Source organism: Sardina pilchardus, chromosome 1 (assembly GCF_963854185.1).
Source record: "Sardina pilchardus chromosome 1, fSarPil1.1, whole genome shotgun sequence".
In the NCBI taxonomy this organism is placed as follows: domain Eukaryota; kingdom Metazoa; phylum Chordata; class Actinopteri; order Clupeiformes; family Clupeidae; genus Sardina; species Sardina pilchardus.
In genome coordinates this window covers 16,416,009-16,438,271 of record NC_084994.1, presented here as the reverse complement: position 1 = coordinate 16,438,271, position 22,263 = coordinate 16,416,009, and the positions used below count along the sequence as shown (strand labels likewise).

At 43.9% G+C, this 22,263-nt stretch overlaps 2 protein-coding genes, 1 non-coding gene and 1 pseudogene across 4 annotated transcripts; 2 read left to right on the top strand and 2 right to left on the bottom strand.

The window, feature by feature from the left end:
- The first annotated feature begins 1,060 nt into the window (after positions 1–1,060).
- LOC134083227 (ribonucleoside-diphosphate reductase subunit M2-like) lies at positions 1,061–6,147 on the top strand. Of its 2 annotated transcripts, none has more exons than XM_062539446.1 (9): positions 1,061–1,350; positions 1,612–1,680; positions 3,495–3,629; positions 3,784–3,900; positions 4,001–4,134; positions 4,456–4,550; positions 4,672–4,910; positions 5,148–5,261; positions 5,446–6,147. In XM_062539446.1, the coding sequence occupies exons 1-9, from the start codon at positions 1,258–1,260 to the stop codon at positions 5,596–5,598; spliced, it is 1,149 nt and encodes a 382-aa protein (XP_062395430.1). In that variant the 5' UTR covers positions 1,061–1,257; the 3' UTR covers positions 5,599–6,147. The 2 variants fall into 2 exon arrangements, with proteins under 2 accessions (XP_062395430.1, XP_062395420.1); XM_062539436.1 differs by having other exon boundaries at positions 1,062–1,350; positions 3,486–3,629.
- LOC134096087 (small nucleolar RNA SNORD94) lies at positions 4,175–4,314 on the top strand. Its single transcript, XR_009940690.1, has one exon. It is a non-coding gene; the product is annotated as a small nucleolar RNA SNORD94 (small nucleolar RNA).
- Positions 6,148–7,773: 1,626 nt separating the features above from the next.
- LOC134076737 (low-density lipoprotein receptor-related protein 12-like) lies at positions 7,774–14,089 on the bottom strand (annotated as a pseudogene).
- On the bottom strand, positions 14,028–19,145 carry LOC134076727 (ectodysplasin-A-like). The gene is made up of 7 exons (XM_062531928.1): positions 19,106–19,145; positions 16,951–16,995; positions 16,519–16,707; positions 16,299–16,333; positions 16,041–16,092; positions 15,422–15,546; positions 14,028–14,354 (listed from the first exon to the last, which is right to left on the bottom strand). Exons 1-7 carry the CDS (start codon positions 19,143–19,145, stop codon positions 14,094–14,096), a joined length of 747 nt encoding a protein of 248 aa, XP_062387912.1. The 3' UTR covers positions 14,028–14,093.
- Between the last annotated feature and the right edge of the window lie 3,118 nt (positions 19,146–22,263).

Genomic DNA, 22,263 nt, shown 5'->3' with positions numbered 1-22,263 from the left:
ATCCTAAGAATGTATTGTTTTTAGAAAGTGCCATTATCATTGCCATATTCTCTTAAAACATAGGTTATATATTTGAAAACGAGTTGATTAAAGGCTTCTAATGGTGTTTCTATAATATGATAAAAGCAGAGATTGAGATGTGTGTTTGGAACAGTTTTTCAAATCCCCCGGGGATATTTAGACTCCAGGGTGTTAAGCACTCATTCACAACTGTCCCATCGCTAAATGCTCTCTTGTGTTGCGTGATCACACAAGTATACCTGTCGTAGTGTGCTTTTAATTTGATAGGCCTAATTATTATCTCCGCCAAGGATACCTATAACAAAGTCTATGGATTTGCTATCCAGTAGCCTAATAATTAGATCGGTGCACGCGGAAGTCCTAGGTAAACATCCCATTTTGCGGTCCTCATCTAGTAAAAATATCCAATATTCTGATCAAGTAACTTTTAAATAAGTATAAGATAGTTAACTGCTAAATATAAGGCACAGAACCATGCCATTTACAGGTGTACTTTTGTTTACAATCGACGTGGCGGGAAAACGTGCCAAACACAGCTAATTTATATGACTATTATGCTTGTTTGTATCAATTTGGTGTAGGGTAAGACGCAGTAGGCCTAAAGACTGTTGAACACGTCAAATAGACAATTCCTACATTAAAATGATTTTGTTTCGAAAATGTCTGTTAAGTTTTGCAACTATTTGCCAGGAGTGTGTAAAGTCAGCTGTTTGCAATCAATCAGTTTATCAGCTGAATCATTATTTTAGAACAAGGCTCTGTAAACTCGATGCGCTTTATTTACTTTGTAGAATGCATTGTTGGTAGCAGCTAAACTCACAAGCGCGCATTTTTAACGTTTACATTGTGTTGTTTTGTAACTCGTTTCATAAATTCGTTTCGTAATTCGTAAACCAAGCTCAATGAGTTTGAAATTCCCGCAATCTAGAAGATGACGTAGAGCAAGTACCATTGGCCAGAAGCCTTTGGTGATTTAAACAGACAGCGGATGGCCCTTTTCTATTGGGTAGCCGCTTTCAAGCGCCAAGATTTCAATATAAAGAGACTCCTTTACCTCACAGTTATCATTAGGTTTCTCTCTTTGTAGCTGGAAACATAGCCTGCGTTTAAACTAGTTCTGCTTAATTTTTACGTGTATTTTACTTTTTTAGATAACGCAATTGTACTTTCCACGTATTTGTAATAACGTTATAGTATTATTTATTGCTCTTACTGCTGCTATTAATTTACTTGAAAATGCTGTCTACAAGATCCCCGCTTTCCGCCAAGAACGAGAACATCGTCTCCTCTAAAGTTGAGAACATGTCGTTGACTGACAAAGAAAACACAGTAAGTTTATATATATTTTCAATTTCACATACTGTTAATGTATTGTGTGCACCTGGAAAGTTGTCTAATGGATCAACTCCAAGGATTGCTTTGACAAATTTGATGAAGTTGCTGACTGACTTGTTAGCTAACTAGGCTAGTGAGAGTATGTGACAATGTTCGTGTGTATCTTCACAAAGTTGAAACGTTATCGATCACAAGTGAAACAACAGAACTTTCTCACTTGAAGATGGTTAACAATGCCATTATTTTTTTCCCCAGCCACCAAGCCTGAGCACTACTCGGATTTTGGCTTCCAAAACCGCGCGTAAAATCTTCGAGGATTCCGAGGTAACTTCATCTCCATCAGTACTCCTACGTTAATTTGTCCTGTTAAGTAGCAGTAGATATGAATAAACCAACATGATAAAATAGGGTGACCAGACGTCCTCTTTTGCCCGGACATGTCCTCTTTTTGAAACCTAAAATTGTGTCCGGGCGGAATTTCAGAATCGTCCGGGATTGTGTTATTCTAGCCTTACGTGTTTTCACCGAATTTGCATTGCTCTCTCTTTAATTCACATAGTAGGCTAATCACGCCCTCCCCCTACAGTTCGCTTTGCATTGAGTTGAAGTGTAGAGCCTGACCGAGCCACCGTCATTGGTCGATATTCTCGTTATTCACCTCATCAGCGCACACTTCCTTGTTTACCACTGGCAACGCGCAAAACTATCCGGCATCTTCAGCCATGCCGAAACGCAAGTGCAAGTTCACTGAAGAATTGAAACGTAATTTCCATGTTTTCGTCTCGGTCGAGATCAATGCAAAGCAGGCAGTTTAGGAGGACTGAAAAGTATCAGCCATTGGACAACTTTTCAACTTTAAAAATGTCTCATTTTGTGCGATTAGGTTTTATTTATTTTTTTAATTATTTTTGTTTTACCATTGTTGTTGTGACTATAGCCTACAAATGTATAGTTTGTTTTTGCACATTTAAAACTTTCAACTACAAAATAGCCTTTTGAGGCAGTGTTTTTCTGTTAGTGTTGGGCCGGCCAATAAAGCTCATTATCATATATCACCATGTATGTTGACACAATTGTATGAATGCACATGTTCATAGGTGCATATAACCCCCCCCCCGCTGAAGTGTCCTCTTTATTGCAAACTCAAATCTGGTCACCCTAGATAAAATCGCGGAGAACCTATCAACGCGTACATATTGATTTGGCTTTGGATAGTGCTAAGTTGATGACTGACAACTTTGGCGCCACATCTTTCTAAAGGTTAACGCCCGTAGTTCTCATTAAGCTTTAACGTTAATCAGTAGCATACGATGAATATACTAGCTACTCTTAGGTAGTATCTCATCCCCAATGCAAGACATTGTAAATTGTATTTCCTATAATAACTAGCCTGGGTTTTCCCATACTGCCTTGCGCGGTGATTTCAATCCCGCTGCTAAGCCAGTCTGGAAACTAACGCCCTAATGTTCGCCTGATGTTGGCGAACCAATCACAGAACATCCGAGAAGTTTCCGTTGCCCTCTTGCGTCTACATTCGACGCCAAAGGATTTACGGCAGCCCTTAGCGTTGCATACGAACGAGTTGGGTGAGCTATGCGCATTTGATAGACATCCGTGGCGCCCAATGAACGGATCTGGGCATTTTTTCAAATACGAGAAAATGAACGTCTGGTTGCCAGACCACGTCTCATTTGAGAAGTGGGAGGCGTTAGCCAGGCTATATAATAACCTTATTTGGCCTAGATTAATCCCATTTAACCCAGTCACACCAGACATACTGAGACCTTCATTTAATCGAGTTGACTAATTCTTACATTTCTGATCTAGTTCCGTACAGCTTTAGTTCATTTATGTATATTTCAGTAGGGTGAAATTCAACAATTTCAAGGGCTAGTCTATTGTCTTGGTTTACACAACCTAGCCAGCTGTTCTTATGAAAGGGGTCTCAACTTGGGGGAGGGGTAGCGTGGGGGTCCCTTGTGTAACTTCCACAGTGCAGCTTGTGTAACCAATGTTTTTGCTGCACTTCTAAAGATGCGTGTGTGTTATATTTTAATCTTTTCCATTAACAATAAAATGTCGCTCCACATCGCTGTTCCAACATCGCTAATCTTTGATTCTTTTTACAGCCTACGAAGAAAACGAAATCAATCGTTGACGATGAACCTCTTCTGAAGGAGAACCCCCGTTGCTTTGTCATTTTCCCTATCAAGTACCATGACATTTGGCAGATGTACAAGAAGGCAGAGGCCTCTTTCTGGACAGCTGAAGAGGTGGGTTTTTAATTTTAAAACATTTCTGTTAATCAATGAATTTGTTATTTCTTAATTGTCCTTGTTTCATAGTGACATTAGTGTGTGTGTGGAGGCATTGCCCTTCAAAAATGTGTTGGAGATTCACTCATCTTTCCCTCTTGTGCACTTAAAGGTTGATCTCTCCAAAGATCTCTCGCACTGGGAATCGCTGAAGGATGAAGAGAGGCATTTCATCTCTCACGTGTTGGCATTCTTTGCAGCTAGTGATGGCATTGTAAATGAGAACTTGGTAAGCAGAGCATCACTTGTGCATCATAGAGTTATTGGACTGTCATGGGTGGCAGAGGAAAGACAATATTCCTGGTTTTAATTCCTGGTTTTGCCACTAGGTGGAGCGTTTCACCCAGGAAGTGCAGGTCACAGAGGCACGTTGCTTCTACGGCTTCCAGATCGCCATGGAGAACATCCATTCTGAGATGTACAGCCTGCTCATCGACACGTACATCAAGGACCACAAACAGAGGTGAGTCTCCGATGCACCATTGTGCCCATATGTTACTTTGTTGGCTGTGATGAGACGCGCAGGGGTACGGACCTCAGCTGATAATGGGAGCTGAGTGTCAGTGGATTATCACAGGTCTGCGGGCATGTGGTCTGCTAACTTGTGGCCACTGGCATGAAACAGTCGCAATGTCTGAGCCACCCAATAGGAATTCTTACCTCCCCCCTCTTTATTTCCAAGTAGGCAGTTAAATCTGGGAAAATGTCATCTCAGAATGTTATTTATTTTACATGAACCATTTGCAATGTCTGACACGTCTTTGTTAATTGTGATTGCCTGTAGGGAATACCTGTTCAATGCCATTGAGACATTGCCATGTGTTAAGAAGAAGGCTGACTGGGCTCTCAACTGGATTGGCAACAAGAACGCAGAGTTTGGTATGTTCAACTCCTCTGGCTGAGTCTTTTGTTCAACTTATTCATTTAGCCCCATTTTTAACCCCACCCCACCCTCCCCCAAATAAGCTATGTGCTTAAAATGGCTTGTTTGTTCTTGTAGGTGAGCGAGTGGTTGCCTTTGCTGCAGTGGAGGGCATCTTCTTCTCTGGGTCATTTGCATCTATTTTCTGGCTGAAGAAGCGTGGTCTTATGCCCGGCCTCACCTTCTCCAACGAGCTTATCAGCAGAGATGAAGGCCTGCACTGTGACTTTGCCTGCCTGATGTTCAAGCACCTCGTCAACAAACCGTCACATGAAACTGTCAAGAGTATTATCATGAATGCAGTTGAGATTGAGCAGGTAACTGATTTGATCTTTGAGCTAATGTAAGAAGCTTGATCTTTTGGGCCCCCATTGTTGACTTCAAGGCACCCAATTCTAACCCTAGCACCTTCCGGGGAGCGTTCCTCTGAAGTTGACTGTGTGGGCCCGAAAGACCATATAGCTTGAAAGAATGACTTAATAGTGTTTATGGCTTCTCAAATGTTTTTTTTGAAAGTGGTCTAAGTTGTGGTGTTCCTCCACTTCTCCCCCCAGGAATTCTTGACGGAAGCCCTCCCAGTGAAGCTGATCGGGATGAACTGTGACATGATGAGGATCTACATTGAGTTTGTTGCTGATAGACTGATGCTGGAACTTGGTTTTGATAAGGTAAGGTCCTGCATGGTTAGATATCTTAGTGTTGCATTAAATTCTGCAAATTGAAGTCTTGTGCATAGGTGCTCATCACTTTGAAACTAATGAAAATGCATAGGTTGTTGTCATGAATGCACCTAATGAGTGACAAATGAACTAGAGCGTGATGTCTAATATTGATATACTTGTCTGTCTATAGATCTACAAAACGGAGAACCCCTTTGACTTCATGGAGAACATCTCTCTGGAGGGCAAGACCAACTTCTTTGAGAAACGTGTCGGAGAGTACCAAAAGATGGGAGTTATGTCTGGCCCCGTCGACAACACCTTCACGCTAGATGCTGACTTTTAAACAGTTGATCAGACCGGAGGTTTAAACTCCAGTAGCCTGCATCCACCAATCTGTCTTAATCTTGCCTCCCTTTATGGTTTCTAGTCCAAGGTAGTTGACTAGTACTAGTAGAGACGAGGTGTAGCCTACAGTTCCTCGGGAAGGGAGTTAGGAAGGTGTCTTATGGTAGATCTGGAATGCACTTGAATGCACTCTGGAAGATTTTGGTGTCATGTGTACTCTGACTACCTCTGCAGTGTTTTCAGCTTTGTCATCTGGGTCAGGAAACCTGGATGTGGGGGACCATTGAGCACATTTTGACCCGTCACACTTTAAATGGACTTGGTAATTTTAGTGGGTTTGTTTTTTTTAAGGTATTTATCAAGTTTTTTTTTATATATATAATGAAGGTACCGATTCAGTTATGTGGATTATTTGTACCATTTTGTGCTGGTGTTGAATCGGCTTTGTTGTAATGTTTTTATTGTTTTTTGTTTGTGTACTGATCTCTTTAGTGCTCTGCTTGTAAATAGAAATGCTTTTTAATAAAGGGATTGAACATTGCAGCTATTCTTGGTGGTTTTCAATGACATTGAGTGTGGGTGACGATAGAAAACTTAATTTCATATTTTGACGTGTATAGCAAAGCGCATAAGCCCGGGTGAATCCAGACGAACCCGTTGGTAAAGCTTAATTGAGAGACGAATAGTTGTCAAACCGATATAAAGCACACATCAATGCATAAAACATTGCGTACTGAATTAATTGAGACTGTAGCCCACTTGATTGCCATTGGCTAAACATGAGGCTTGTGTATGTCACGTGTCTAGGTGGTTTGGGGCAGATGAGCTACCGAGATCCAGGAAGTAGGGACAAGCAGACCTTTCAACAGACAAATAAGCGACCACAATAAACAACACGGGATAGAGGCTTTCCCTTAAACATATACATATTTTCACTTAATCCAAGAAATGTCGGTGAAAACGCCAAGACAAGCAATATCGAATCCGGTAGGTTTGGCTTGGCATACGATACGATTGGGTGGCAAATGAACGATTGTTGTGTTAGCCAGTGTTAGCTTCTAAACTTCATAGAATTTGAACGTGATTTGCTGCATCATTATGTCATGCCTATTCAACTACTATTTAGAACTAACTGTAGTGATGTGAAGGTAGAAAAAACTCAGAATTTGGGGTTTTATTTTGTTTATCTGTGGTTTTCAATTAGGCCCACGTTAGACTGGCATGTCATTTACGTTACATCTTTGTTTACACTCAACCGATTCCTTTTGCTGGGACCATATTAGGCGGACTGGTTCCAGGAGAGATGATCCTCATTCAATCCCTATCATGCTATGATTTGCTAAAATAGGATGTTGAAGTAAAAGTGGGAGATTAAAATGATTAAACCGGTAAAACTGTGAATGAATTTATCCTGTATAACCCAAAGTTGCTCCCCACCGCACCAATTGTCTTTACTGCAAATGTTATGGTCCTCAGCCAAAAGTTTCCACAAATAAATATTAATCTAAAGAAAGAATAACATATAGGTTTACCTCTGTAAGCAAGTAAATGTGCCATGCATAAGGTTAACACAAGAGGGGGCATTTGGATAAACATCAATGAGGTAAGGAGGCCAGTAGCGATATGAGCCGATATGTGTGTGTTTGTGTGTGTTGGGTGGAGTGTGGGGCATAGTATCGGATATATCAGCAAAATCAATATATCGCTTTTTCTGCAGATATTTTACACAACTCTAAAAATGCCACTTGACCTTTAAGCTATTTTGCCAGGGGGTAACATGACCTTATTCAGAAGGGGGGTGGGGGGTGGAGAGTCTGTCTGTTATAGTTGTGTTGTTATTGAGGCTTTTCCTCTCCCTCCGCACTGTGACAATGGACGTATAGTCTCACTAGAAACAGACACGCTCTCCTCTCACAGTGTTCTCTGTGTGCTTGACTAAACCTCCTAGAATACCTCAGGAATGGGCATCTCTCCTTTGACCGCCATTTTGTGCCCTGAAATCTCACCCACAGTGTTGCTGTGCCACTCGGAGTGCATACACTCTAGGTTTCAACTCAGACCCTCAGCAACAACCCATCAATTCACACATTTCATATCATTGTATACTCTTTATTAAAGTTATTCAGAATTGTAGTTCTGATTGAAACATGGTGTAGTTTCTGAAAACAGGAATCACATGAGTTGCATGTGTGTGGTTTTATCAAACTTTGAGGATGAGCTTGATTGAGCCCCAAAACATCTCCCCAAATGTCAAAAAAAATATCAATATACAAAAACATTTCATATTTCCATTAATTTAATGTAGGCCCATGCCTATTTCAATATTCCTTCCGGCCATAACAGAATGTTTTACCAGGTAGGCCTATATCATCTATAGGCTGCCTCCGTCACGCTATAGCCCTACAGCCATTTGCTCGTAAACTATTTTTTAGACATTTAGGCAGTCAAACTCATACATTCACTTCAACTGCCACTGAGATCAACAACGTCTGCCTGTGTATGATGTGTAACTTTGCCAAACAAATGAAATGAATTGTTTACTTAACTTAATACAGTAGCCTAGAGTAGGCTACTTGAGTGCAGACCTGATTAAGTGAAGAAACGTTTTCTAACAAGAGCTTTCTATGAGACATACACAAAAAACTATTTTAGGCTGTAACACATACGTTTGTAGGCTAATCACAATAATCAAATACGTGAGCACTTTCTGTGTGGTCAAATCGTAACTTGACCTAGTTTGTAGTACATTTAAAATAAGTTTGGAAAACACTTGCAAATGCTCTTAAGTAGCTAAGAAAGTGATGAACGTTGAACTGTAGGCATACTGTTTTTTGACGTCAGTCAGTAACGGCCATTTTCTGTAGAAAGTCCTCATGCTCGTCATTTTTATCAAATGGTAAAATAAAGTAAACCTCTTTCTCCGATAACTTGTTTTAAGGTCCCATGTTCTGACAGAATAATTAATCTAATTATAGATTAGTGATTCAACCCTATCGACAATTAAATCACACAAACTCTCAACGTCAATTCTTTTTCCCTTTCCTTTTTTGTGTGTCTAGAAGTCAGTCCTTCAATATGGCGATCAAGACAAGAAAAGCATACCTACGCCATACATTTAAAACGGACACAGACGCGCGAGCATAATGATGAATACAAATCCAAATAGAAACTACACAGATGTCCATCTCACCATTTCGCAAATTTTGCGCGTACGTTGGTAGCCTCTCCTTGACCAGCGGAAACGGGTTATTCCCCAGTCTTCCTAGACCACATTGTTTACATTTTAACCAACTCTATAGGTTGGACTTCAGCTTTCGATTATTTGGACTATGGTTACTCTTGTTTGACCGCGCAGAGATTTGTTAAAGCGTTGAGCTCTTGATCGAACGCCGCGTTCTCAGAAACCCATAGGTAACATAGAGTCACCAGCCTATAGAATTATTCCATACCGAAGTTATGCAGTGGCCAGTGGGCGGAGACGCCCGCATTCCTTAGTGATACATTCGCCATACTTTACTTTCCTCACAACCGAAATTGGATAGGCGGTGACCGGCGGGGTTTTCTGAGGCAGGGGAGCGGCGGGGCCGGTAACCCCTCCTCCTCCTCCTCCTCCTCCTCCTCCTCCCACGGCTCCGACGGTGTCGCGGCGCTGAGGCGGGTGCTCGCTCTCCGTGTCGGTGTCGTCCGAGTCGAGGGGCAGCAGGCCGCGGTGAGAGCCCAGCAGACGCTCGGGGTCCCGGGTCGAGCCTCCTCCGGCGTTCCCTCCGCCGCCGCCGGTCCCGGCTCCGGAGCCGTCGTCCGTCTCGGCGGAGACCAGCGCCAGGGAGCCGGAGCGCCGCGAGCGCGTGAAGTTGAAGAGGCGGCGCCAGATGTTGCGGTGGCGGCCGGAGGTGGGCAGCCGGATGGAGGTGAAGCCGAGCTGCGAGCGCACGGCCAGACGCAGGTTCTCCAGGACAGAGGCCTGCAGATTAACACACACACACACACACCACACGCGTAGATTAACACTAATCCCAATCCCATACAAGCAGCACACAGCTGACATGAGCTGAAGAGTCGGATGATGAAGCACTCAGTTAGATTTAGATACAGATCATAAGCACAGCATTGGCCACAATAAATGTTTTGCACTACAGCGACATTTATCTGTTTTAATTTAACGCCACATTAACTTCATCCCACACTCCATGATCTCTGGATTAATTATTGTAAAGAAGGATTCATTTATAATGGGGAAACTGAGCTAGAGATGTGTGTACCGTACCGTACATATAGACTCACCTGGTTGCCAGAGCAGACAGGGAAGTCCTCCACAGGTGGGATGAGCCCCTGGGCGATGAGCTGACCGTAGGACGGGGGCGCCTCTCTCCTCAGAAGCTCCGCCTCCACTCTGGACAGCTGGGTCTCAAAAGACCTGCGGGGACCACAGCTGGGTTAACCACAGGGAACATGCCTGGTCTGCCCACATTACTCCCCTGTCTTCCTGAACCCTAACGACCCTGAACAGCTTTTTTTCTCATTTAGATGAGTTCCACAAACTGTGTGTAATCTTCGCCTGAAGAAGACCCAGCAGGGTCAAAATGTTGCGCCTCTTTTTTCTTTCTTTCTTTATTTATTTATTATTAAACATTAAATATGGGAGCTAAAAGCAGTGTTGCAGCCATTACATTCTTTTACTGACACAACCCAAAATGCCCCACCACTAACACCCCCACATGCACGCTTTCCATTTACTCATTCATTTCAAATAGTCTCTCACACCCCCTCTCAGAGTGCAGAGTCCTCTGCAAATCCATACCAGATTCTGTCCTGTTAAACAGTTGTGGACTACTTTGCTATTTCCATTCACCAAACAACCACAGCCTGTCACCTCGGTCAGTGTAGCACGTTCGTTCTCCCACTCAATTTTCTCCCACGCATTTTCCATGCCACTAATAGGAATCCCCTCCATCTTTTAGAAACCTTATAAGCTTCACTTCAACCAGTTACAGGTAGAGTGAACAGGGCCCGTCATTGGCAGAAACACAGGCCCAAATGGGCCAGCGATAGCCGACAGGCCAAACTACATGCATGGCACACTTTTTAACTTGTAACCGGACCATCGAGCCATTGCTTAATGCTGCGTTCTGAATGTCTGCGGATCTGAAAATGTCATACCTGGGCCCCAGCCGTTGTGCGACTGGCTGGGGCACCTGCACCGCATGCCGGCGACCCGGGTTCGATTTCCGCTCCGTGGTCCTTTCCGGATCCCACCCCAACTCTCTCTCTCCCTCTCGCTTCCTGTCTGTCTCTACTATCCTATCCAATTAAAGGGATAAAAGCCCTAAAAAATACTTAAACTAGAAAAGCACTCTGAGAGCGCAGACCTGCGCCTGCATTGTTATTCCTAGGTTGTCATACGTTTGAACCTAAACTATTAAGATCGCTACCACGTGGCCACGCCATTACACCACTAAGCTAAATACATAAACGCCGACAGAATCCCGACGGAATTACAGATCACTCCCAAAATGTAATAGTTTTTTCCTTGGGTCATGTCTGACCTTCCCTGAAAATCTCATCGACATCCATCCATTACTTTTTGAGTTATCTTGCTAACAAACAGACAGACAGACAGACAAACAAACGCCGGTCCCCGATGAAAACATATACCTCCTTGGCGGAGGTAAAAAAAAATGGCGTACCTGCGCTCGAACATGCGCAGCGAGTAGAGCTTGCAGGTGCAGCCGAGCGCGATGACCAGCAGCAGGCCGCAGATGAGGCTGCCGATGACGGCGGCGGTGATGACGCGCGTGGGCACCACCACCGGGCAGCTCTCCTCGTCGCTGCCGTCGCCGCAGTCGTCCTGCGTGTCGCACACCCAGCTCTCGAACACGCAGCGGTTGTTCTTGCAGTGGAAGTTGCCCGGCTGGCAGAAGAAGCAGTTCTTCTCGTCCGAGCCGTTGGGGCAGCGGTTCTGGTAGTTGCAGCGGTCCGAGCGCGGGTAGCAGGCGCCGTTGCGCGTGCCTCCTGGCACGTGCTGCAGTTGAGCTCGTCGCGCCCGTTGGGGCAGTGCCAGTAGCCGTCGCAGCGCTGCGCCTCCGTGTAGCAGCCCCAGTTGCCCCCGCACGAGATCTCCCACGGCAGGCAGAAGCCGTCCACCTGAGGGGGGGGGCAAGAGACAGAGAGGAGACAAGAGGAGAAGATCAGCACTATGCAGCGCTGATAGACAGCACAGGAAATGATCTGTGCCTGAAATTATCAAAACACATTCAAAGACAATATAGAGAATAGCCTTTCTTGACATCGTACATGGCCGAGCTCAAGCCCAAATTCAGGCACCACGCCTGAACTCTATCAGGCCTGACTATGGCTGTCATGTAGCAAACACAAAGTCCAATACACATTATTCATATATTCAATATTTGTTTTTTTTGGGGACAGACTTAATTCATTGCAAAAGTCAAGGTCTAATGATGACGACAGTTAAGATTGACTAAGGTTGCCTACATGCACATTATTGTGTATGCTATGCACTGCTACCCGTAAGTTAGCATGGTCAGTCAGAAAGAATTCTTGAAAATGTCTAGCCATAACAAAAAAAAATGAGTTGCGAAGGAGTAAGGAGTAAGTAAGAAGCCTACTAAATGTCACCCTTGGGACATGATACTATTTCCGTGAGCTCTCAGGTCCCAAATCTGTCTGCTCTTGTTCCCGTCGCAGTCTGCCCCCTTCTCCCAAAAGACCAAAGACTCACAAACCACCACACACACACACCCCCCCCCCCCCCCCCCCCCCACACACACACACACACACACACACACACAGCCACACACTCTCCATCCTAAAACACTGGCTTATGACAACCTCAGCTTTTGCCTGTAGCCGTTTTTTTCCCCTCACTCACCTGGTAGGTGACGTTGAAGCCGCGTGCCGCGTTGACTTTGTCGGCGTAGAAGTGTATGCGCAGCTGGCCCGACGACGACACCACGGACAGCGGCGCCCGGGCGTCGAACGCCGTCAGCACGCGGAGCAGCCGCCGCGGGTTCTCCTCCAGGCCGTCGTAGACCTTGACGTAGTCGCCGTAGCCCGTGCCGTCCAGCTTGAAGTCCACGAAGCGCAGCACGACTTTCCGCCGGTCGCCCGTGTCGATGAGCCACGTGCAGTTGCTGCCCGGCGGGTAGAAGTCCGGGTAGTTGGGCGAGCTGAAGGCGCCGTAGAAGGTGCGAAGGCGCTCGCCGCACGCCGGCACGTCGCAGTCGATCTCGTTGCCCAGGTCCTGGCAGTCGATGCTGCCGTCGCACTTGAGCGACTCGGGCAGGCAGGTGTAGATGCGGGTGTAGCGCGACAGGCACGGGAACTGGTTGTAGGCGCACGGCTGGAAGGAGAAGAGCGCCGACGGGTCGTTGGGCGCCGCGCACAGCTCCTCCTCCGAGTTGTCGCCGCACTCGTCCATGCCGTTGCACTTCCACGCCTCGGGAAGGCACTTGCCGTTGGCGCAGTGGAACTGGTCGGGCTCGCACACCAGCTCCTCAGACTTCCCTGCGAGGGTGTAAAAACAGTGGAGCGAGGTTTTAGTGGATGGGGGTGGAAAATCTGAAATGGCTGTCTTTTTTATTTAGTCTCAACCTCCCAGGCCCGTCCCAACAAAAGGGATCTACAGCACGATTTTTCCTATTTTCCACTAGCCTGATAAACCAGCCTAAATGGATTGGATGTCTAATTTAGTCTGGCCTCGATCAATGGATACAACGGAACATTGTTGATGAGCACAACCCGTTGTCTTTCAAACCGTGTCTGTGCCTATAGGCCAACGCTCCCTCAAAACCCCGCCCCAGAGCCCTCTGCCCCGCCCGCGTTGATTCAAAACACATCTCTGCGTTGTGATTGGTTTAGTTGCCATCTGCCAGATTCAGGGCAGTGTTTTCAAAATGTTCAATGGTCCGAGGCCAGACCCAAATGCAGGCAAAACATTTTGCCGTCCAGCAGTTGGCGCTGGTTTTCCAGGCTAATTTTCCACTACTTTCCTTCCTTCCTACACATTGTGCTAAAAACTGGATGCAAATAAAACACAATGTATCAATAACATGTATTTTGAACTATGGTATAATTTCCAGAATAGTAATATTTTTACCAGCACCCAACAGCAACCTCAATATGAAGCACTCCAAAAAAGCCAGGAACACCCTCCTCGCTTCCAGGGCGTGGATTAGTCCGGTTGTGCGGCAGATGGGGTGAGGGGAGAGGAGGTGCTGGCCCAGAGCCTGAGGGCGGAGGTGAGAGGGAGGGGGGGGAAATGGTAGATGGAGGTGGAAGGGGTGAAGGGGGGTGTCTTTTACTTTGTCTCGTACCGAGTAGTGATAAACTGACTTTTTTTTTGGTTTCCTAGAATCATCCCCTACAGGCAAGTGATGAAGGTCTGGGAGTCTGGACAAAGGGGTGCGGTTTGCGGTCGGAAAAGGTGTGTTTTTGCGTGCGTGTGGGTGGAAGTGGTGGGGCGCCCTCCGTAAAAACTTAAGCGTGCCCGCCGGATGGCACCTCCCCGAGGCGGATGCTGCCCAGGAAGGTGGTGTGGTTGGTCATGCTGATGGAGGTGTCCTCGTACACCATGCGGATGGAGATCTTCTGGCGGGCGCGCAGCAGGCACACCCCGGCCGTGTAGCACGTGTTGAACTTGCGCTGGCCCGTCTCGATGCTGCGCGTGCAGCGCAGGAACGGCGTCTTGTCCACCATCACCTCGTAGCTCGCAATGTCGGTGAAGTTCAGGTAATATACCTGGCAGGGCACACATACACACATACACACACACACACACGCACGCACACGCACACCAGAAATAAAACATTGAATAAAGAGTTCTGAAGACCTTAAATAGCAATGTTGCTTTAGCTGATACTAAAGTGCAAGCATATGGTACTGGGAACAGCAATTATCATTAGTAATGTCTAACAATTAATAAAACTACAAGTTATTTCTAAAATATAAGCTTTTAGACTCCCCTTGACTTGAAATCACCTGGCCATGTACTAGTGCACACTCTGGTCCTAACTCTACGTCCCAATTGAAACAGCCACAGATTTCAGGCTGCAGCTGTGAAAACCCCTCACCTTAGTCAATCATATGGCTCCAGAACTAATCTCACATATCAAAGATGACATACAGTTGTGGCGTGGAAACACAAGATGCGGACAGATTTTATTTTTGGACGGAGATGAGCAGGGGGGGGTTGGGGGGTGGGTGGCTTAAGATCAAAGCCATGTTCATGTAGTCTGTCAAAACACTTTGCCTTTTCCAGACACTTGTTTGGTTTCTTTAAGGTCAAAACTTGTCAATGACTGCAATATAAGATTCTGAATCGAATGCATCAAACAGCACTGATCCCACTATGACCGACTCCAAATGCTTGCTGTCTGCTGAGGTTGTGACGGAATGCTACACTGGTGTCCCTTTAGGAGAAGAAGGTGCATAAATCCACAGTACAACTGGAGATGGTTCTGCTATTGAAAAACACGTCTGGGTTCATTTGAACAAGTAACACGCCCTCATCCTTTATTCTACTGTCAAATGAAGGATTTGCTCACTGGAAAATCTACAACCACTGTCTTTGTTTAGATACACAAATACAGCCTAATTTATTCCCGACGTCAAAAAAAATACAGATGTCCTACATGCCAGTCGAGGGAACAGATCCACACTACCAATTTGTCACCACATCGTTTCTCATTGCGAGATCCAGCTCCGGTTTCAGGCCAGTGGGGACCAGTGTAAGCCAGGGGGGGAGTCCAGAGGCATGCAGGGCAGGCGGGAGTAGGAGTTAGGTCAAGGACCGTACTCACGTCTACCTGACTATAGATGAAGTAGGTGCCATCCACCAGCACCTCCAGTTCGCCCGAGTGGGAGTGCATCTTAAACACCTTGTGATGCATGGAGATCATTTTCCAGTTTCTGAGTACGCCTTCTGAAAGATCTCAGTGTGAGAAAAATGCAGTCACTTAACATCCGTAATAAGGATTAAGACACACACACACACACAAACACACACACACACACAAACAGACACACACGCAGACGCAAACAAACAAATTCCCACGCACGCCCGCCTGCCCGTGCGCCCACACACATGCCCACATGATTTAATAGACTGTCTGGCTGTCATTGACACCATAAATACACACAAAACGCACAATAAATTAAGCAAACTGGAAAATGTTTATAAATAACTCTGTTGGGTAACACTGACAGTAGGACCCAGCGAAGTGAAAGAAACACCAAAGCAGAGAAGGCCTTGCAATTGTACGGAACATCTAAACAGCCTTTAATATCAACACCAGTGTTCAGATAAGGTTTTTGTTCTCCCTATATGTTGCTTATCAGTGTTATCCAAAGAGTTCCCCTGTGTATCACAAGCCAAAGAAAGAAGTTGCTGTGTAATTGAAGAGGTTTCTAAAAGTTAACTCTTACCTTCTTTCACCTGTATCGTGGTCTCTTGCCCCTGAAGATGAACCACGGCTGGCTGTGGGGCACAAAGCAGATAAAGGTCTTTAAGAGACCACCACCTAGTGGCCAATGTTGGAACTTTGTGATAAAAATGAACATGGGTAAAAGCATGCGAAGGTAGAATAACAAAGAGGACTTTCATTTGTTCACACTAACATCCACTCACAGCTCATTTTAAGATAATTTTTCAGCAAGTTTATGAATTTACCAAGTCAAATATACCTGAAAGTCTTTCTGCCGGCCCTTGTCATTTCCCCCTGGAGACAAACATGATGATGAGATACGTGACACAGTTGTCAGTCAGTCATGCATTTTACCCTCTTCATTAGTACAGGAGATGGTAAGAAGTAATATTCACCACTTCTGTAAGAGGAGGATGTGGAGTTTGTGGAGTCAGTGGATGAAGATGTGAAGGCGAGCTTGGAGCGAGATCGTTTCGTACCTGACGAACCTTGGGGCCCGGGCGGACCCTGTGGCCCTGGGGGGCCGGCAGGCCCTGGGGGACCTGGTGGTCCAGAGGGCCCATTGGCATTGGTGCCGGGGATGCCTGGTATGCCAGGGATACCCATGGGCCCTTGAGGCCCAGGAGGGCCTGGTGGACCAGGGGCACCTGGGGGCCCTCTCTTGCCTCCTGGGGGACGGCAACGGAAACAGGTTACATGGTGGTAGAGTCCAAGAGAGAGTTTTATTTTGAGAATATTTTGAGAATTTTGAGAATTAATTTGTTGTGATCTTGAACTCTGCACAAATCTGGGTTAAATGTACAAGGTACAGTATATATGCCTTCCTAAACACACACAGTCAGTATAAATGTGGAACAATGCTGTTTTTGGAGCTAAATGTGGTGTCTTTTTATGGGCTGAGGGAGCTCTACCTTTTTTCCTGTCCTTTCTTTTTTTACCACTGCCACTATTTGGATCTGAGAACAGAGAAAGAGAATATCAGTGTGTTTCAAAAGTCAGCTTCAATTTCATGACCTATAAAAACGCTCCACTGTTATACAGATACCCCAGAGTGTCAGAATCTAGTCTTAAAACACACTGTGCCTGGAAATAAATTTAGATAGGCTGAAGTTTGTGATGGCACCACTCCAATGCTTGAGGATGATTAACGATAACATCTTACGACACAAGGCCAGCGTGTTGTTTTTTTATGCCTTAGAGATAAATAAACAGATTTTCATCAGTGGGTCTTTTTAATGAGGAAAGCTGGCTGAAATCTGGTCCACGTTAGAGAAGGAACGACGGATTCTCTCTCTCTCTCTCTCTCTCTCTCTAGAAAAGAGGAGGTGTAGTGGTGGGTCTGTATGTAGTCTGGGAGTAATTAGCATTTAGAGACTGGAATTTTACTGAATTAAAATAAAAATGGTCTCACAAGGTAGGTCTCACTAATGCACAGACACACAGGAACTCGAGGAAGGCCACATAACAGCCTTTGTGGCAGGAGGGAGAGAGAGAGCAAGAGCGAGGGGGAAACCTGGAAAGATTTCACAGATATTAATTTGCCAGCTATTTTAATACTCTGTGCCAAGCACATGTTGAGCCATTAAAAAAATGTTGGAGGGACGTAGGGAGAGAGGAAGAAGAATTGTTCTGAAGGAGTCTCAAATGAAACATTTCCCAGAATGATCTGGGACTTTTTCTCTGAGATCCGGATCCAGAAATGTGGCACTCAGTACGAGCAGTAAAGTCTGGTTCCTCTGGTGGTTTTGTGGCTCGGTCTTGAAGCATTTTAGCAACATAAAAGAAGTTCCATCACTGTAACACCATTGAGCCACCTTCCAGAAACATCCAATATTAGCTGGCAGCACAAAAAAAAACGTTTACAGTGTATGTGGTTAAAATAAATCAATTGTTTATTTGTAATTAGTTACTTGATTGTTAACTCTGAAGTAACAAAACATGACTACACCACAATAACGCACACAAATACGCAAAGGAAATTGTCACCTTGGCAGCAGGATATCCTACAAGATTCCTACTGTATATTGAATTTTGCTTTATGTTTTACCACCAATTGTTTTTACCACACACACACACACACACACACACACACACACACACACACACACACACACACACACACACACACACACTTTCAGTCAGCACTGCACTGCACTGCATCCACCACACACACACACACACACACACACACAAACAATGATTAAAAATGTTGACGATAACAATTACCGCTTTCATTTCAAATATCATAATTATCACGGTTGATTACCACGGTGTGGAAACCATGTGTTTAATCTTTCCCAGCTTTACCCAAGGCTGCTTTTGACATAGGCCTGGTAGGCCACAATGAAACAAAACTAGCATTTACCAGGCATTTCCTGAAAAGGCATGTAGACTCTTCCCTGAAGAAAAGCGGCAGTCCTTCCAGGGCTATCCTTCTCCTATGTGCTGTGATATCTGCCACCTGCACATACTGTAGATGGAGATACAGAAAGAATGACAATATTTGACACAATTCCCAATTGTTGTTTAATTTAGCTATAGACTGCATCAGTTACAGGAAATTTCCCACGGGAAATTTGTTGGTTTAGGTTGAGATGGTCACTGTACTATCAGCAGGAAAAAGAACAAGAACACTTGGTACAACATATACTAAATAGCAGACCAACTGCTAAAGTATTACAAAGCCATTGTAATTTTTACTCTTAATTCATACATGATGCAGTTTACAGCCTATGCTTGTGGACAGCCGTGGCCTACTGGTTAGGGCTTCGAGCTTGTGACCGGAGGGTTGCGGTTCCATCCCCGACCAGTCCACGGCTGAAGTGCCCTTGAGCAAGGCACCTAACCCACCTCTCTGTGCTGTGTGTGTTCACTAATTCGGTTAAATTGGGTTAAATGCAGAGAACGAATTTCCCTCACGGGATCAAAAAAGGATATATACTTATTTACTTCATGAGACTCAATTACAGCATACAGTTGTGGGTTCTGTTCTGTTTATGCCGATGAAACGGCAGTAAGTCTAGAGGGGAAAAATTGGGCATATACACTGACTGCCAAATACCTGACTTGTGTTGAATGATGATGGCTCGGTGATGCAATATGGCATCTTTGCTTCCTCTGGAAAACATGCAGCATGTGTAGGGGAAGATGGATTCATTAAAATACTTAGGGAGTCCTAAGAGAGGATTGGAGGCCATTGCCCATTAGGAATGAGCTAAGATGCATTTGCAACAGGTTAAAACACATATGTGCTCTTCCAAATATGAAAGACACTTGTTATGAAGGTGTTGAATAAGTGTGAGACTGCACTAGTTCTTTTTTGGTGTCAACTTGTGTCAAATTGAGAGAAAACACTTGTTGAGCTATTTAAATTGTGCTGGTTTGATTTGCTTACTGAAAACATTGAAAGTATATGAATTTTGTAACATTTGCAGATAACCTGTTCAAATGTTCCTGTTCTATTGCCTATGCACTTGACCATGACCAGATATTTCCTTTAAGCTTATAAACAATGTGCAAAAAATACATAGATAGACAAATAGATATACATAGACATGCAGAGAAATACATTAATACTTGCCTCATCATTGAGAAACAGAGCAGGCCATATTTGACTAATTTCTCTGATATGGGAATCAACCTCCACAACATCTTGATGGCAAAGAGAAAGGTGGACTGCATCACTCTAGGACTGAGACAAGAGGACAACTTATATTTCTGTAATCGAGTAAAAGTATAAACAACTGAAAATATATTAATGTTGCATTCGGGTATTGCCACAAATGTAGCCCATCATCGGTCGTTCCTCTGTTCAAATAGCAAGTTCGACTGCAGAGCTGAACACTGTCCCAGATAAAAGTATTCCAAATGCTTCAAAAGGTAATCATCAACAAAGTTATCTCTCAAACAACATGTAACCTGCGTGCGGTCCAGTCCTGCACACTCCGTGCTTGATCCCGTCAACCACACAGTGGCAGTTGTCACTGACTAGCACGACCATATATGGCTCTATTGATGTCTAATAGAGCTTCCCAGTCCCGCCCCTCCTCCGAGAGAGGTGCTTGTCCGGAAGTAAAATTCTCATTCATTTCTCCCATTGACTTCTGGAAAAATTCGGATATAAAGAGTTTTAGACCATGCCTTAGGCTAACCAGCTACGATGTGACTCATAAGCATATAACTTATAATTTCGAGTGAAAAAATGAACAGAAAATGTAAAAAAAGCGAAAGGTACAAGACTGTGTACATATCTTAAATTCCGAGATAGAGAACTCAAATCCCAGGATGCTTTGCAAACGTACACACATTTCCAACATTTGCAGCCTAAAGATAGTTTAACATGGTTCCATATTAATCTGAGAAAAGAAGATGATTACTTCCTACCGTTTCCATTGAGTAAATTCAACCTTCAAGATGAGAAAACCGTTATTTTTCGGAAGACCACACATCGGTCCTGATCAGCCCTGCAGCCATTTTAAGTTTTGAAGCTCCAGCGAGACGAAGCTGGACGATAGGCGCGGGAAAAGCTGAGTACAGTTTGTTTGGCATTGCCATGGCAACGGCGATCTCTACCAATCAAAGGCTCTGCTTTCACCAGTTTTACACGTTAGGGTGTCGGGTAGTGTAGTACTCTCTCGTTAAATCGTGAATAAAGCATTGTTTTCTCAAAACAAGGTTGATGCCCCCATTAACTTTTGACATCTATATGAGCAGGTATAATCGCTTAGTCACATCGTAGCTGGTTTTAAGTCTACCATGGACGGTTACGATGTTATGGCTTATTCTCCAATTGTCAATGGAGAAATTGTATTGGATTTTTACTTCCGGACAAGGCTGTGGGCGGGACTGGGGAGCTCTATAACGTTCAACACAGTTACCTTACGTTACCAGATGCTAGCTAGCATACAAAGCTACAGAAACGCCTCCGCTGTTGCATGAGTGAATGTTTTAGGAACAACATGTTCATTAGGGAAACAGTCAGTGACAAAAGATTAAAGATTAAAACATATCAAGCTAGTATTACCATTAGTTGAGTTGTATAAAGAGTTGAGTTATGGCTAACAACTAGACATAGCTAACTATGGCTAGTTATTAACAGAATTTGGCTAGTCAAATGATTATTTCTTAATCATAATTAATCAACACGACACGGAATGTTCAAGACTGTAATTTAAAACAATGAATACTGTATAGTTTGATTAAATGTTTTACTTACGTTTAAGTATGTAGTCGTTCGTTTTCGAAAGATAGTTTCAAATGTTGTTTGTCTGTGTGAAGTCTGCCAAATCCCTGGCCGAATCAAGCGCACGTGAAATCCCATTGATAAACAAAATGCGCATGTAAAGTAAATCAAATGTTGAAGTAGTCAACTGAATTCTACAAGTTTGCAACAAGAAATTACAAAAAATATAATGTAAGTGTTTTTTCCACCTTAGTTCACCACGTCTTTCTGATTATTTGAGATAATTACTTACAAACCTTATTTGTCAAAACAAATGGCAAGGATTTTTAGTGTGAAGGATCTTTACTTAGACCCCTTTAAGAATCCTTTTATCAGACTTGAAATTTGGTAGATTAAAGTGCATATTGTGCCTATAATCCTATATTGAAAAATAAGGCATTTTCAAAGATGAATGAATGTTACCACCATAGATTACAAACCATTTTCATCTTAACAACAATCTTCCTTGTCATTCTTAAAAGTCCTTTAGGTTTACATAAACAGTCTTCATGAGGAAAATGGTATGATTTACAAGCATTTCTTTTAAATAAATAAAACACATAGGCCTACTATACATTTGAAGGGGGAACATATACCTGGCGGCCAGCACCATTCAATAGACAGGTAGACACAAACCAATCAATACACAAAACAAGACAGACACCAAGCTATATTGCACACACTCTTCTTATCCATTCCATTTAGTTTGTAGATACATTGTTTTTGTGCTACAGATAGCTACAGATACTGTAAGTCCCTGAATTCTGGTTCCAGGTATTTTGAACTATTCTTCCATCCAAAATGTCTCCAGTTTATTCACATTTGATGACTACTGAGCATGGATAGTCTACTGTACTTCAAATCAACCTATACATTGAGTATAATATATTGAGTAATCTCATTGGTTAAATTTGACTAAAATATTAGTACCATATGGAAACAACCTACCATTGACTTTGTTTAATTATAACCAATATACTATGGTTATTGCCTGTGCTTACAC

Bases quoted from the DNA above. Each gene is read 5' to 3' on its own strand.
- LOC134083227 (XM_062539436.1), top strand. From the start codon at position 1,258: ATGCTGTCTACAAGATCCCCGCTTTCCGCCAAGAACGAGAACATCGTC. The intron at 3,630-3,783 runs GTGGGTTTTTAA...GTGCACTTAAAG, and splicing joins CTTTCTGGACAGCTGAAGAG to GTTGATCTCTCCAAAGATCT. The intron at 5,262-5,445 runs GTAAGGTCCTGC...GTCTGTCTATAG, and splicing joins TGGAACTTGGTTTTGATAAG to ATCTACAAAACGGAGAACCC.
- LOC134076727 (XM_062531928.1), bottom strand. From the start codon at position 19,145: ATGCCATATTGCATCACCGAGCCATCATCATTCAACACAA. The intron at 16,996-19,105 runs GTCAGGTATTTG...CTCTGTTCTCAG, and splicing joins GCCATCATCATTCAACACAA to ATCCAAATAGTGGCAGTGGT. The intron at 15,547-16,040 runs GTAAGAGTTAAC...TCTCACACTGAG, and splicing joins CACGATACAGGTGAAAGAAG to ATCTTTCAGAAGGCGTACTC.